The 15,537-nt window shown below is 37.7% G+C and overlaps 1 protein-coding gene across 1 annotated transcript in view; it reads right to left on the reverse strand.

Annotated features, from left to right (window-relative positions):
- Positions 1–14,256, reverse strand: part of SLC9A9 (solute carrier family 9 member A9) — a 209,070-nt gene extending 194,814 nt beyond the window's left edge. Inside the window, exons 1-2 of the mRNA XM_009639760.2 lie at positions 13,962–14,256; positions 3,892–4,094 (exon numbers count right to left, since the gene is read on the reverse strand). Of these exons, the coding sequence (XP_009638055.1) occupies positions 3,892–4,094; positions 13,962–14,136 (378 nt within the window). The 5' untranslated portion in view covers positions 14,137–14,256. The remainder of the gene's footprint in view (positions 1–3,891; positions 4,095–13,961) is intronic.
- Between the last annotated feature and the right edge of the window lie 1,281 nt (positions 14,257–15,537).

Raw genomic sequence — 15,537 nt, forward strand, 5'->3', positions numbered from 1 at the left:
TGCCAGAAAGGACAAAAGAGAGGGTAAGGACAAACAAAGTAGTATTTAATTTGATAGGATAGGTTTTAATTGTAACTTCTTAGTTACAACTTCTCAGGATCAGCTTCAATGTCTGCAGGCCAGAATGTCATTCTGAGTTGTTTTCCTGCAAGTATTAATGTGTAGTTCCTTACTGCTTATAAATGTAGAATACTACTTGAAAAGTATTCCTTAAAGAAGGAAATTGGTCATGCACTGTTTTATGGGCTTCTCTTCAGTTTCAGGGGAAAAGCATCATCAGGGTTGTGCCTTAGTTTGTCACATACAGAGTGGTGATGAAAGGCAAGACTTGCACTACCAAAGCCAATGTAATGTTTCCTTTGAAGCACATCTATTTAAGGCACACACAGGGCTTGCTAATGTTGCTTAATGAACCACTGGCTGTCAGCTGCTGTGTGCTTCCTTGAACTACTGCTCATGAAAACTGTCCACACTTTGACCGTGTTCATTACTTCACTTGAGTTAACCTAAAAGTGATCAAAAATGTATTTTACCTCATGTTCTCAGCAGGCAAGGAACATTCACGTGGCTAGGTAATGTAGCTCAGATGTGACATAACTCATTAAACTGTAATTGTATAATCAGTTCTGCTGAGCTGCCAGCACAGGTTTCTATGGTTCTAAAGTTTCTTAATAAATCTGCTGAGTGCTTCTCTAGCATCATTTCCATTGTAACACATCTCATACAATATAATCTGTCCAATCCAGCCAATCAGTTTGGGCCTGACTGCAACAAAGCAAGCTCTAGACTCTCCACGGTAACTAGCTATTTCTAATTCCTAACAAAATGTAAGTTTAACAAAGTACAATTGTGAAATTCACAAACGGTATAAAGCCTTTTCTTCCAGATTTTGATCTGAGGGTTTTGTGATGGCCTGAATTATTAGCAGCTCAACTAATTTACCAGTAACATTCTCTTCTGTGCTGCCTTTGTAAATCACATTGTCACAATAATGAAACTCTAATTTGCTTCTGGTGACAGTTACCGTTCTCTATGTTACTGAAGATGCAACATACCACTGATGCTGTCCTATTGCCTACACACCTGTTTTATAGGCAAAGGGGTTTCCTTATATCCTCAATAAGCTAAGGACTAGATAACTGGATTTTCTGCTAAGACATAGCTAAGGTGCCATTTGCTTTCAGAACTGAAGGTATGCTGATGGGTTGGTCTCTTGGTGGTTCACGTTCCAAGCCACTGGCTGGCAATGCAGCAAACACCACTTGTCCTCTGTTACGCAGTTTGTTACGCACAAATGCCTGTGTAATGTGACCCCTGTTCATGTGAAACACACATTTTTTGTTTCTGTAATAGCCAGATGCGGTCTATAAAATACCAACTAAATTTTTTTTAAGTAATGCTAGAATGAGGAGGATGTTAAGCAAGTCAAAAAGTTCTTATTCCAGGTGTTGTCAGTACACTGTTCATATTTGCCTTCACCTTCAGGTGCAGAGAGACACCAAGGACAATATTCAGTCACTGCAATTCATTACAAGTAGCTTTCAATAAAACCGAGTCCTGTTTAAAACCACAGGATTGCTGGAGAAAAAAATAATTTAATAAGCCTGTGTACTGTTCTGTCAGCGGGCTATGTTATACCAATACTTTTAAAAGAGACAGGATGCAATTAATGCAATGGTTTGCAACTCCTTTGCTCAGATAAAGTGATATTTTAAAGCTACAGTATTCTAGATGAATTATTTAGCTTCAAAAGAGTAAGACCTGTCTGCAAAATTGCTTCTGTATTCTTACCACCAGATAGCTTCATTTGATAAACAGGAAGTGAGAGCTCAGCCTTTTTTTCCATTCTGCTTACTTTGAGTTACAAACTTGAAAAAAACTAGCTGGCAAATAATGTGCTGGCAACTTTAGCTGTGCTGGTAACTTCACTGACAACATGATAGAAAAAGGATTTTCTTCACTTATGAATTAAGAACCTCAAATGTTAATTTTGGAATTAACTTGACAAATATGTTAAAATATTTTTTTCCGTAGGCATCAGAAATCCTGACTGCATGTTTTATTATTCAAAACCATGTTCTAAAGGATACACGTTTTTAAGTCATGGCACAGTCTGTTCTTTCTGATGAATGCACTTAGTAAACTTACACTGAGGTCAAAAGGGGCTTATAGTTGTACAAAACCCATAGCATGGTGTGATCGTGTTTTCTGGTTTTTATGTTAGTGCTTTTGCCAGTCAGGAAGGCTTCCAGGCATTGTTATTTGTCTCCTAAATACGGTTCATTTCTTCCCTCTTTTTTTATTTATTTATTTGCTTTTTAAGAGTGCATTTGCCAAATAATTTTAAAGGAAAAAGGAGTTAAAATCCGGGCAGGCTGAGGCCTCTCCAGTAATATGGATAAACCCACAACTCACAGTTGAGACTTATAAGAATCTTCCAGCAAAGTGAGACTATGGAAAGAAGATTGGGCAATCCCCTGTAAGGGCAACAGAAGCTTCTGTGCCAGTTAGTGCTCCTCCCTTCTCATAACACGGGTCAGCTTCAGCACACCAGGTTTGATGAACATGTTCAAATGTAATGGATGTACATGATGTTCAGTACATAAGCCTTGGAAACTAAACACATACTTTGACTAAGACAAACCTCTTGCAACCAACCAGCAGGAAAAAGGATGAAGATTCGGCAAAATCTGACTAGTCTGACTGCCACAGTATTTTCCTGTCTGCACCCACTAGAGCTCTCATAGTCCTTGAGTCTTGTTTTTTCTGAGAATGGCAAGAGTCTGGCAATAAGGGCAGCCAGGCACACAGTGGTGCTGCATCAGCAAGGAATTTGAGCAGATCGTTAAATCCTGATTCTGCTGAGTTCCCCAGTGCACATTTTAAGGATAACTGAATAGTTTTTGTAATGATAACCACTATAAAATACAAGAACATGTATTACTGTGCTAGAGAAACAATAACACTTGGAAAAAAGCAAAATAATATTGTAATTGTATTAATATTGTTAAAAAACACTGGCAAGGGCTTAGAAGGTTCTTGTGAATAAGTGATGCCTTTGAGCATAAAATCCAGGTTTTAAAAAGTCTCTCTGCACTTGTGAGTTCTTTAAATTGCTGTCATTTTTTAAGAAAGTGAGCATTACAAGAAGTAAATATTGCAAGAAGGGGGAAAGAATATACTAACAAAGTAAAATATTTTAATTGTTATATACTAGAAAACAGAAAAGGCCGTGACATTGTAAAAGATTGTAAACTTCCTCCCCCACTTCCCTGTTTGCATCCAGCCTGAATTGCCACAATGCTGACTCCCCAAGCTTGGGGATAGCCAGTGAAATCCCCTCTGAGGACCACTGTGGTAGTGAATGAATGTATGAGAACATTGTAACGCATTTAAGTGTTATAAACCCCCCCACCTATCTATGGAAGTGTACGTATTTCCAAGTTTATATTTTGTAAAATGTTTATAGTTACTTCTGCTGTATACAGGGGGTAAAGCTCCCTTGCATTATGCTGCCAGAGCAAGTCACTTTTAAGACATAGGACAAATAAAGATATCAGTGGGGTTTATGAAGTTTTGGTGGTGATGAATCCAAGGTAACAGCTGAGCCTGCAAGTGAACTCAGTGTCTGCAGGGGGTGGGACTCTCATCTAAAAGAGTTAAGGCAACCACTCTGCAAGCATACAGCCAGTTGTATGCTACGTGACGGTCAGGTTTCTACTGCACCTTATTTCCCTTCCTGTTCTCCTTCCTTGCTTACCCTTCTCACCATGAATTCAGAATTGCCTCTCTCTCTCTGTGTCACATTTTAGCTTTTCTTCTCTCAAGGGTGTAAATAAAGGAAATACAGTTTAGGAACACAGTTTAGAACAAAAAGAAGATAAGTTTTACCTTTTGAAGCATTGCATTGCTTTGGCGACCATTCACATTGTGGTGGCTGATCTCTCTTTTGTATTGATATTCATAGACCTGATTAGTTACATTAATAAGTAGAGTGGATGGCCCAGACTTCAGCTTCTCACATTCATAAACAGTTCCACTTTCAACATCTGATGCTTTTGTTGCATATCGTATAATTAATCCCATTACAAGGCCTGGAGAGGAAAAAAACCAACAAAGAAAACAAAACCAAAGAGATTCAGGCACTTTTAAGTATCCAATGCTACACAATTACCTATTTGGAGAAAAATGAACTCTATTAAAGTTAGGACACCACTTTCTCAGTGTTTCCACCTTCACAGAAATACAGCTCACTCAAAACTTCATGGATGACCATAAAATATTCTTCCAAAATGGTAATTTCATTAGAATACAGATGCCGGTTTGACATATGCTCAGTTATACTCCAATTTTTTTGATCCAGTTGCTGGAATCATTCTGATATTGTTATTAACTGAGTTGCTCAACCACTGCATTTTCAATAGATATGTAGAGAAGGGGAATGAGATATGTAGAGAAGGGGGATGCCTGCATAACTAATGTGCTGTACTGAGCATACAAAAATCAGCTGTGCTTTTGGTGATTTTACACACTTCGTTCATGGGGGCAAAACTCTGACACAGTATCCTCAGGCACATTCTGCTTTCTGTAGAAGACTATTTTTAAGACTGTTTAAACATGGGAAAATAGAAGCAGGAATAAGGAAAGGAAGATTAAGACTAGGATTAATTGATTTGATTGTCTACAATTTAGGACTCTTATCTAAGACAGTTTTTGGCTCCCTTTACAGTTCACAGAGAGGAAAATCTACTTCTGCAATTGTCCTCTGGAAAGTACACTTCTTTCTAGTGGGAGCTTGCATGATTACTTCAGGAGAGGTGACTAACATTTAGCTAGATAACATTATTGAGATTATTTCCACCCTCAGAGGCTTGGATTTGGTTTCAAATTTAATTTCCATGCTTCTTTTATGTCTTATGTGCTTTAAACCCCACATATATGATGAACAGCTTTACAGTTACTAATTATGAACATATTAATAAAGTGCTAAGAATACTCAGATTAAATATTGATGGAAGTTATCTAAACATCTAGATATATATACTTACTAATGAAAAAGAAGAAATAAATTAAATTACAGGAAATAGATGATGGGCATCTGAAAAATGTGATGTTAAATTTTAAGATTTATCTAGTAATCAGAAGCCATGGTGATAAAAGTGATCATAAATGCCTAGAGAGATAACTAGGATGACTTTGTTACTGGCACATTTTCCTGTAACAGAGACTCTCTGAACTGCAGATTTCTAGCATGCATGTAAGGCGAGTTTGTAGCTTCCTAGACTGATGCTACAACAGAGTATCGCTTGTTTAGTATGCATATGCATTTATGCTTGCTTTGTATCTATAGTTTAGTACGGTTGGTTTCTTTCAATGGTAGAGGATTTAGATAAGCAGTAGAAAATCCCAAGGCCACTTTAAGTTATACAGCATTTATGCAATAAATCAGATAATACATCTAGCTGCAGTAAAAGACAGAATTCCTCAAAATTTTGGGGGAAAGCACTTATAGGAAGCGGCACCCCATGTGCTACTGTGAAATAGGACTTCTACAGTGGTCAGCCCAAATGTCCAAAATCATGAGTCAGAACCCAGGAAACCATTAATTAGTTAAAACAGTCAGGGTTTTAATCTTATTTTTATTGGATTTCCTCTAGAAGAACTACATTATTTCATTTTCAATTTCAAATACATTAAAAATTCAACTTCATTTGATGCTTGGACAAGACTTGGTGTTTCCTTCTCATTCTCTGTAATAAAAAACTTTTAGTTTTTCCTTTACTGTTTTTGTTCCTATCACTCAATGTTTTAAATTATAGCCTCTGTTGCACTTCTGCTAACAGGTATTACATAGACTTAATCGGCTCAGGTAACAGAAATATTTTGCAGACATCCACTAGTGCCTGTGTGAGGACACTGGCAGAAGGACTACTCAAGAACAGGAATATCTGGCAGCACAGTTCCCTAGAATCAGTATCAGGTCACAAGTTGGAACATGTTTCATATAGTCAGGAGAAAGAAGTGTTTGGTTAGACAAATGTGCTGTTACTACCTGTTCACCCATCCCATCATCTCCTCTTTCATTTCCCTTTTTTTTCCCCTCTGCATTCTCTCTGTCACTTATCATATTTTCCTGTATGTCCCTCATTATCTTTCCCACACAATTCTCCTGTGCTTGCCCAACTTCTTGCCATGATGCAGTTCCGTGACTCTAACATTTACCTGTTCGTTTACAGCATCTGTTGTAGTGACCTGCCTTTTTCTGAGTAGTTTTACCTAGACCCTCACACTATGTCTTCCAAAATTAGGTAGGACAGTAGTCTGTTTTTCTACTAGCCTTGTTTCTGTTATACTGGCAACAATGAGCATCATGCTTATTTCACAGAATTATAGAATCATAGAATCATTTGGTTGGAAAAGACCTTTAAGATCATCAAGTCTAACCATACCTGTCCACTACTAAACCATGTCTCTAAGCACCTTGCCTACCCGTCTTTTAAATACCCCCAGGGATGGTGACTTGATGACTTCCCTGGGCAGCCCGTTCCTTTGTACAAGTAATGGTCTTCTTGCTGCATACAAAAGACAATACTTTAAGGAAATAGCACTATTTTTAACCAAGAGCTCAAAAACCATGAATGAAGAGCTAAAAACATGAAAGTGATTTAAAAAAAAAAGTTTAAATCCTACTATTCAGAGTTCTTCTTCTGATTAATTTTTTAGCCTTTTAAGTTTAACTGTTTATGTGGCTTGCACACATAATAACATTCAGAATGGCAACATGGAACTGCTCAAGGGAGATCAGCGGAGTCCGGCTGACGTTGCCTTTACGATCACTATTGTACAGCCAGGTGGACTACTGTGTCCTACAACATTTTGAGATTCCTAGTATGTGTGTTGTGTTAGCTAATATAGTGTATACTTTGAACCAAATTCTGTTTGATAGTTTTAAAAATTAAAAAGAATGTTCTCAATTATGGTAATGCAATTGCATTGAATTGTTCAAGGGCAAATTATTTCAACCTGTAGTGTCAAGTTTAGACTAGGAGTAGAGGACTGTTCTTATGCTGTATTCTGAGAAGATACATTATCTTCAACTGTAGTCTCAAACTACCTCTGTAGGAATTTTCTGGAATGGAAACAAATGCAAATATTGTAGATCCTAGTCCTACAAGGCAGCTCTTGAGTATAAATAAATCCATTTGCAGAAAAGGAGTATTTGAAAAATACTGTAGAGAAATAAAGATCAACACTGACTGAGATTTACAACTGGAATTCAAGTTTGCCTTTTGGGTTTTCTCCTACCAGCTTTAGATCTTACCCTCTAATGGAGTTCAGATCCAGATAATGTACAGAGCCACACAAATAATGAAATTATAATGAAAGAACAAGGAAATAGTGAGAGTATCCAACAGCATACACATATTGGAGAAATTACATTAGAGAAGATGCTAACAATCAATATTACCAGGGTATCAATGGGGCTCTGAGGTCCTTGGAGCTCATAAGGAAATTCTATAATGTATTAAATTCGAACAAAATATGGACAGGATCAAAAGTGATGGGTTGATTCAGAACATGGAAGTTTCAGACAAAGACAATTGCTATCACTACACTATACTGCAAGAGTCAATATAAGTGATGGGATTGTATTCTTCCTTCAGTAATAATAAATGTGCCAAGACCCTACATAATACCCCCAGTCAATTAAAAATCTGGGAAGAGTGTATTTAATATTTTAGTATGCGTATCATTTGTGGAATGCACTTTCTGCTTTAAATCATTATATAACACTTCTTTCATAATAGAATTCAGGAGCCCAGATTATATTCTAGTAGAAATAATTAATTTTTAAATAGGTACATAATGTACTCTCCACTACTCCCCCTTCCAAACTGAAATCATGCTTTTTTAATGTATCTTCTGAAACATACTCTATAGTTCATTTAAAGAAAAAAGAAATAATTGGGAAATGTCATATATCATAGTGGCACGCACCAAAAGCCTGGCTTTACCAAGTAAGTCTAGGAATTCCACTGTTAAAACTCCCTGAAGATGAGTCAGGAATGACGCTGCACCTGTTACCTGACATCACAGTAGGTATTGTACTAAGGTACTGGTTAGCAGGAATAAAAAAGTTTCAAATAGTATTACGTCAGCTAAGGATGTAGGTAATTGCAAATACAAACTCTTATGCAAGGCTAAACTTGAGTGTACTAGCACAAAGTAGAGTACCTATTTTCTATTCTAGGAATCCAAATCCAGTTATAAATGTTTTCATCTCAGCCTCCCCTTATTTAAGGTATATTCCTTCAGAACTAGTACTTTCATTTAATTCATGTTTTAAGCACATTTATTTAAATGCAGGATTGAAACAGAAAAGGGTGTAACTAATGTTACAGATTTCTTTAAAAAGGTGTCAATTGTTCTTTGAAGTAAGATCTTGCAGCAAAATCTAGAGCTCAGTCATGTTTCAACTGAAAGTGATGCAGGTTTTCCAACTTCTTCAGTGGAAGCAGGATAAAATCCTTAATCATAGATGATGGCATTGGAAGGGTTTTCTTAAATCACTCATGCCAAACTCCTAAGCTAACAGGACCATTCTTTCCCCAGGATTTTATCTAGTCAGCCACAAAGTGCCTTTCTTAATAATGACACTCAGCAATGCAGTTTTAGCTGTTACTTGATTTTCCCAATTATTTTAGAATTTCTTCCAAATATCTTTGTTTGCCTCAAGATTGCTATTCCTCTCTTCATCTACCCACTACAAAACGTCAGTTTCTGCCTGTCGTGGTTTAACCCGGCTGGCAACTCAGCACCACGCAGCCGCTCGCTCACTCCCCCCCCTCCCTCAATGGGATGGGCGAGAGAATCGGAAAGAAAATAAAAGGTTAGAGCTGAGGGCTGAGATAAAGACAGTTTAATAAGAGAAAATAATAATAATAGTAATAATGAGAATGATAACAGAATATACAGAATATACAAAACGAATGATGCACAATGCAATTGCTCACCACCCGCCGACCGATGCCCAGCCCGTCCCGAGCCGCAAACAGTACCTGAGCCGCAAGCACGCCCCGAGCCGCGAGCGACCGACCGAACTAACTAACCCCCCCGAGCATGACGTTATATGGTATGGAATAGCTCTTTGGTCAGTTTGGGTTAGCTGTGCTAGCTGTGCTTCCTCCCAGCTTGTTATGCACCTGGCCGAGCAGGAGAAGCTCAAAAAGTCCTTGAGTAGTCTGAGCACTACTTGGCAACAGCTGAAAACATCAGTGTGTTATCAACATTCTTCTGGTACTAAATCCAAAACACAGCACTATGCTAGCTACTGTGAAGAAAATTAACTCTATCCCAGCCGAAACCAGGACACTGCCTTGATCATGATTTTCCCATGCCTTCCTCTGAATCCTGACAATCTCTCTTCATTGTGAATGTTGTAGTCAGGAAGACAAAGAAGTACTCTTCATTATTTTACTAGGGGCTAGAGATTCCTCTTTCTGGAACTTGTTACATCCATTGCTGCCTTTGAGAATGAGGGGTACTCAGAACACACTCATAATTGGAAGGAAACTACAATTATTCCACACAAGAGGATTTAGGAGGTGTAAGAATCATATTGCCTTATCATTAGACACCTACACCAAAGTTGAATCAAGAACTCTGGTACGTGCCTCACTTCCAAACACGCTGCATAGGATCCTCAGAGGAGGCTGAGGAAGGGCTACTGTGAGCTTTCCCACTGCACGTCTGTCAAGAGCTGAACAATTGAAGGGAAGAGAAACTAAAAAAAAAAAGAGAGCAGTAGACCTCCAATCCCACCCCTCCAAGCCCCCCAAAACTTCAGGAAGCATCTCTAACCACTGCAACATGAAGCCATTTCTTGTGAGTGCTACAGTGACTGTGTTCTGTCATTCATCCTTTCCATGTTTTCCTTCCAGTCTGATCAACCAGTCCCACAGAGCCCAAATTTGAAGGCAGGTACATCTTCAATCAGCCTTACCTCCACCCTAAGGGGCATCACACATTCCCTAGGGGTAACAACTATTCAAGCTGAGAACAATTTCAACCAAAGTTGCTAATTAACCTAGCAGATAAAAGGCACAGATTGTATTGCTGGGTTGGTGGTGGGGTTTTTTTTGTTTGTCTGTTAAGTTTCTTGTTAAAGTTTAATTCTGGCTGCCTACCTGCAGGGGTGCTTTAGCCTCTTGATCAGAGGTAACTGGTGGCATCTCTATGTAGCCCAGATACCTAAATTCTGGGGAAGATGAGAAATTTGGATACTTACTTACACTCAGCTTTTCATTATGCTAGTTCTGGGCTATTCCCCCACTAATGTGAAAGGCCATGACTTGTGTATTATACGGGGAATTTGGCACCTACTGTTTTATGACTGAGGTATCTAAAGGTATTAGGCCCTGTAGGAGCTGGCTAATAGAATCACAGAATCACAGAATCGTAAGGGTTGGAAGGGACCTCAGGAGATCATCTAGTCCAACCCCCCTGCTAAAGCAGGCTCACCTAGAGCATGCTACACAGGACTTCATCCAGGCGGGCTGGACTTAAGTCTTTTACCGGGTCTAGTACTAAGAGGCCATCTTCTGGGGCCTGGTGCTGAGAGAGAGGCCATCTACTCTTATCTGAGAGAAGTGGCATTTAGTTTTCGTTACTGCTTGTGTAGGTAATCTACCACACTAATTATGACTATGCTGTTGTATAGAAAATTGTGCTGATAAAGGATGCTCTTCCCTGTCTGGATGGCACAAAGTTACTCTTCCATATTCACCTGCCTCCTTGATATACAGAAATCAGGAAGTTGAGTTCACTATTTGGGGACTGTTTGTCAAACCAAGCTGCAGTGTGCAGAGAAACTTGTTTTCTGAGATACTGGAAAACAAAGGAATGAATGAAGAAACAGGTAAGTCTGTGTTCTTCATTTTTGTGAGTGATTTTTCAGTTTGGTGTCAAAACAATTTGAGTGTTTCAATACTTTCAAGCTAAATGCCTTGAAACGTATATATACAGGTATATATGTACACATAATTTTTTTTTTTGTGAAATAATGTTGAATTCCTTTTGAATTAATTCTGGGTTATGCTAAATGCTTTGTTTTTTTTTTTTTCTTTGCAGCTGCAGAAATAATTTTAATTTAAATATAGCTATATTTAGTGTTGAACCATTGCTTTGATTTAAAAAAATAAAGATTAATACATGTCAGTTTTTAAAGTTTCTAAATGGATAGTTTTGCAGTATGGGATTTTCTTTAGCTGGAACTATTCAGCCTAAAACTGCATTTTCCTACAAAGTTTATGCAAAAAACCCCCAAAACAACTATTTTATTTGTTTTCTGTACTTGAAATAGAACTGCCTATCAGGCTCTTCCTAGTGTTCAATTTGTGGCTGTTCAGCACTTTGCAGTAACTGTAAAACTTCTTCCTGTTATTGTATTTCTGTGCTGGTTTTTTTTTTTTTTTTCCCCCTGGTCTTCCTCATATTTCACTTTCTCCATCCCTTCTGCTGCCATACCCCTAATGGCACACTGTCTTGATAAGGAATACAGACCCATCTATCATACTGTGGGGGACAGTCTGCAAAGAAGTGGCCATGTTCTCCTATCACTTGAAGCAAAATTATCAGTTGTGCTGCTATTCGTGTATCTAGCAACTAGCTCAATGGGCTGGGGCAAAGCAAACACTAATGCAGAGGCTTTTGGTTTGTAAAAAGCAGGTAGAAAGCAGAATTGTTCTGATAATGATGGCAAAAAAGAAGTGAGGACAGGATTTGGCTCACTGTCAGTGTTTGCTGCCATGAAGATTTTTCTCCCTGTGTTGCTGCCTGTTGATCTGACACCTCTATCATGACCTCTGAAATTCCACTTTCTTTTCATTATTGCTATTCCACAACACTACAGATACCTAAACCTGTACCCAAAATTTCTAAGGATAAAAAAGACATTATCAGCTTTTTGGATCCTACGAATAAGCTTATCTCCCTCTTTGAAGGTTGCCATAAATAATGCAAGACTAAATAGATAGTTTATTTACAATCATGAGGAATGTTTCCTTTGTTCATGAATGCTTTAGTAATTCAAAACCTCTGTCCTGATGGAGCACTAATTTTTTAACTGATCAAAAGAATATCACAAGCTGGTTGTCCTCATGATGTGCAGATTATGCTCTGGGCAGGCATCAAAATAGAACCAAAGGATAGATAAAACTCTAATTAAATACTGATTTATTTGTGCAATGTTGTATTGCCCCCATATTTAATTTCTATTTTGATAGGTTTTTGTCTACATCTTCAACAAATGTTGTCAGTCGCACATGGGGAACAGCACAGTAGTATAAATGAAGCTACTATAGAAGAGTCACCCATGTAATTAGAAAAACATTGTAATTTACAAGTTGATCATAATGACTATATTGCACAGTGTTTCATGGTTTTCCTTTTGAGAGATGTTAACAGAAACGCAACAAGCAAATGTATTCTCAGTGATGCCATGTAGCTTGTACCCCATAAAACTGTTAAACAACAATCTAGGTGATGTCTGACAGTGAAAACTATTGCATTTAACTAAGTATTGTGTGATATGTATTTCAGTCTGAGCTGATTCAGCTGAAGTGTGTTTTCTGTGTGTGACAGACTTCAAGATTAGAAAAAGGGCACACTATCAAATAAATACTTTTTCATTAAATGCAAGGCAGATGAGAATGAAGAGATCCTACAAACTTCCTCACCCAGGTGTTAGGGGCTCAGTGACTGGCTTAATACAAGAGTTTCTTGTTTACTTGCTTTCCTGCAAAGTATCAAGTCACTTGAGAAGATAGTAACTGAACCAGGAAGATGAAATAGCCTGTGTTCTTGAAATTTCGTATAGTTAATTTATATGAAATATCTTGAAAGGGATACAAAGAAGGCTGCAATCTTCAGCTCCTACGGAACTGAGATCATAAAATGCTTGATAAAGAAGAGCAAAATGAAGCTTTTAACTCAAAATGTAGGGGACACTTGCCTTTTCTGTTGCAGGCTTACAGGTGAACCTCCGTAGAGTGTTTTGCATGCGGTGTGCCATGGTAAACAAATATTCTTCAGAATATGCAACCTTAACAAAATCAGTTTTGGGTATTACACTGCTAGAGTATGCAGTACGTGTAGAATGAGTCTGAGTCAAAACAGGCTGGCATTTAGATGCGTAATGACTAAGCTGTTGATTTAGATCTTCCATTTTGACACTGCTACCCTCCCATATGTGTTTTATGGTAACAGAAATGGCAGTCACACACTTTTCTCAGAGTGAAACAACAGTAAGACAGAATGACAAGAGAAATCATTATACCTGTAAGTGTATGCCATTAAACTAGTGAGTACTTTTATCAGTGGACAATGCAGAAAGTTCTACATGAAAGTGATACACAACATTGCAAAATTTCCTAAAAGAAGATTAGAACTAGACAGGCAAACTGAAATTACAGCACAATGACAGCATTCAGAGAAGACTTGAGAGAGGCATTCTTCACAGTTTGTTTTTTCAAAGGCACAGAGAAAGACCAAAAGAAAAATCTCAAGATCATTTAAACTTTATATTACACCTTTGAATGTTACAAAAAACAAGCATGGAAAATAAGTAAACTAAATAATCTCTTTCACTGTGGGCATTTCATTCTTTTGAAAACAGTAAACTCCCTACCTCCGAAAGTGTCATGCAGTGGCTGTCTGCCTATAGAGGAACATAACGTGCACATTGTGAGGATAACCAGCTCATGATGGTTGCTCCCTTAACAAGTCAGCCTCTAGCTACTTCATGAGAGATCCTGTTAGATTATTATTTTACTGTACAGTTATGGAGCTGATGACATTTCATTCAGCACATTTTCTGAGCTTTGTCAGCACTTGAGATCAAGTGCCTGATCATAAATATGCAACTAGTCCCATGTTAAGCTGGCACTTGAATTTATACTCACCATAAAGCATAGCTCCTCCAGTTTCATGTAGAAAGCGGAATCGATGGTTTTTAAACAACCAAATCGTTAATACTGTAAGAATGAGCAGAAAGTTAAAGACTAGCAACTCCACAGCTCCCTGATGATAAAACTGATCTTCATCGTTCACTGATACAGATTTCTTCAACTTCTCCATTTCATTCCCTTTACGGAAAATATATGCAAAATAAAAGGAAAAAAAAAATCGCAGGAAGGAAAGTATTACCACCTTTGGTACAAAAAAGTCCAGATACTACAGAAATTCACAGCAAGCACATCTGTTTCATTTGCAGCCTCAGGGTAAAGTGCCCCAGCTCAGAATTCAGCTGGATTCTGGTTACAGCTTCCTGTTTCTCTCTTAAAGCTGCCCTGTCTCATTTTTAATGTTGTGGTTGCATCACTGGACTGCGCTTGCTCCAGCTGTAGATGCACAAATCACCTCCAAGGCTCAGGCTCTGTCTTTTTTTTAAATTTTGCTGCAGAACTTAGTCTGTGTTCATAATGTTTGTTCCTGTAGTTTACAGCATAATCCCTATCCTAAAAATTCTATTTTTTGTCTTGGTAGTTTAAGATGGAAAAACTGCCACTAAAAGAATGGTATAGCAACCTTTACTACATTTTGGAAGTTTAAAAATCTTTCCGCTTTCTCAGTTTTAAATATAAGCAACCTAGAATAAAGGCAGTGCTCTACTATGATGCAAAAACAGAAGAAAACAAAGAAATGAATAAGGATTTAAAGATTTAGGCCCTGAACTTGTATTGATCCTGCAGGAGGACTGAGAGACTCTGGAAAAGCACAGGTGCAGTTATCTAGAATTAAATTATCTTGCTATGTATACCTAATATTCATAGAAGCTTTTCTGTCCAAGGCTGCAATACATGTATTATACCTGAGGATTCCAAATAAACTCTCATTTTCATCAGAAAAAATCCTGATTCTGCTTCTCATTTAAAAATTACAATCTTACTATTTTTTGTCACAGTCTCATAAAACTTTATTTTTAAAAAATGTTTTGGGCCGAACTAATGTGTACAGTATCCATTCCAAGTCAGGTATTTGCCAAAGGTGAGTAAAATAGAAATAAATACCTAGATAGCCATATTCTCAGTAATTCAGGGCTGTAGCTCACAATAGTATGAGTGGTTCCTAAGGAGGCACTGTTGCTTCAATCTACAATGTTTTAAAATAATTTCTACTTGGCAAACAATCAGTTCTGTCTTTAGCGTAAACTAATTTAATCACGTTTTACAGGCTTCCATTTTTTCTTTCACTTTGTATGAAAGGCAGTCTCTTTCTATTTTTTTCCTAACTAATGCTTTTTCCTTGCTTACCAGATGTATTTTTTTCAATCTTTATCACTGGTTTTACTCTGTCCTCTCCACTGTTTCACTGTCTTCTCTCCTTTGCGTTCCCCTCATTTTCTCTTTCTTGTTGTAATTTTACCTGATAATTTGCCAACATAGTCAGGATTCTCTAAGTCAAGCCTGTATTTCTGAACTGATTATCAATGGAGTCTCTGAAATGAAAAGTTTGGCAAAACCCAGCTGATACTTCCCA

This window comes from Egretta garzetta, unplaced genomic scaffold (assembly GCF_000687185.1).
Source record: "Egretta garzetta isolate BGI_Z169 unplaced genomic scaffold, ASM68718v1 scaffold425, whole genome shotgun sequence".
Lineage (NCBI taxonomy): Eukaryota > Metazoa > Chordata > Aves > Pelecaniformes > Ardeidae > Egretta > Egretta garzetta.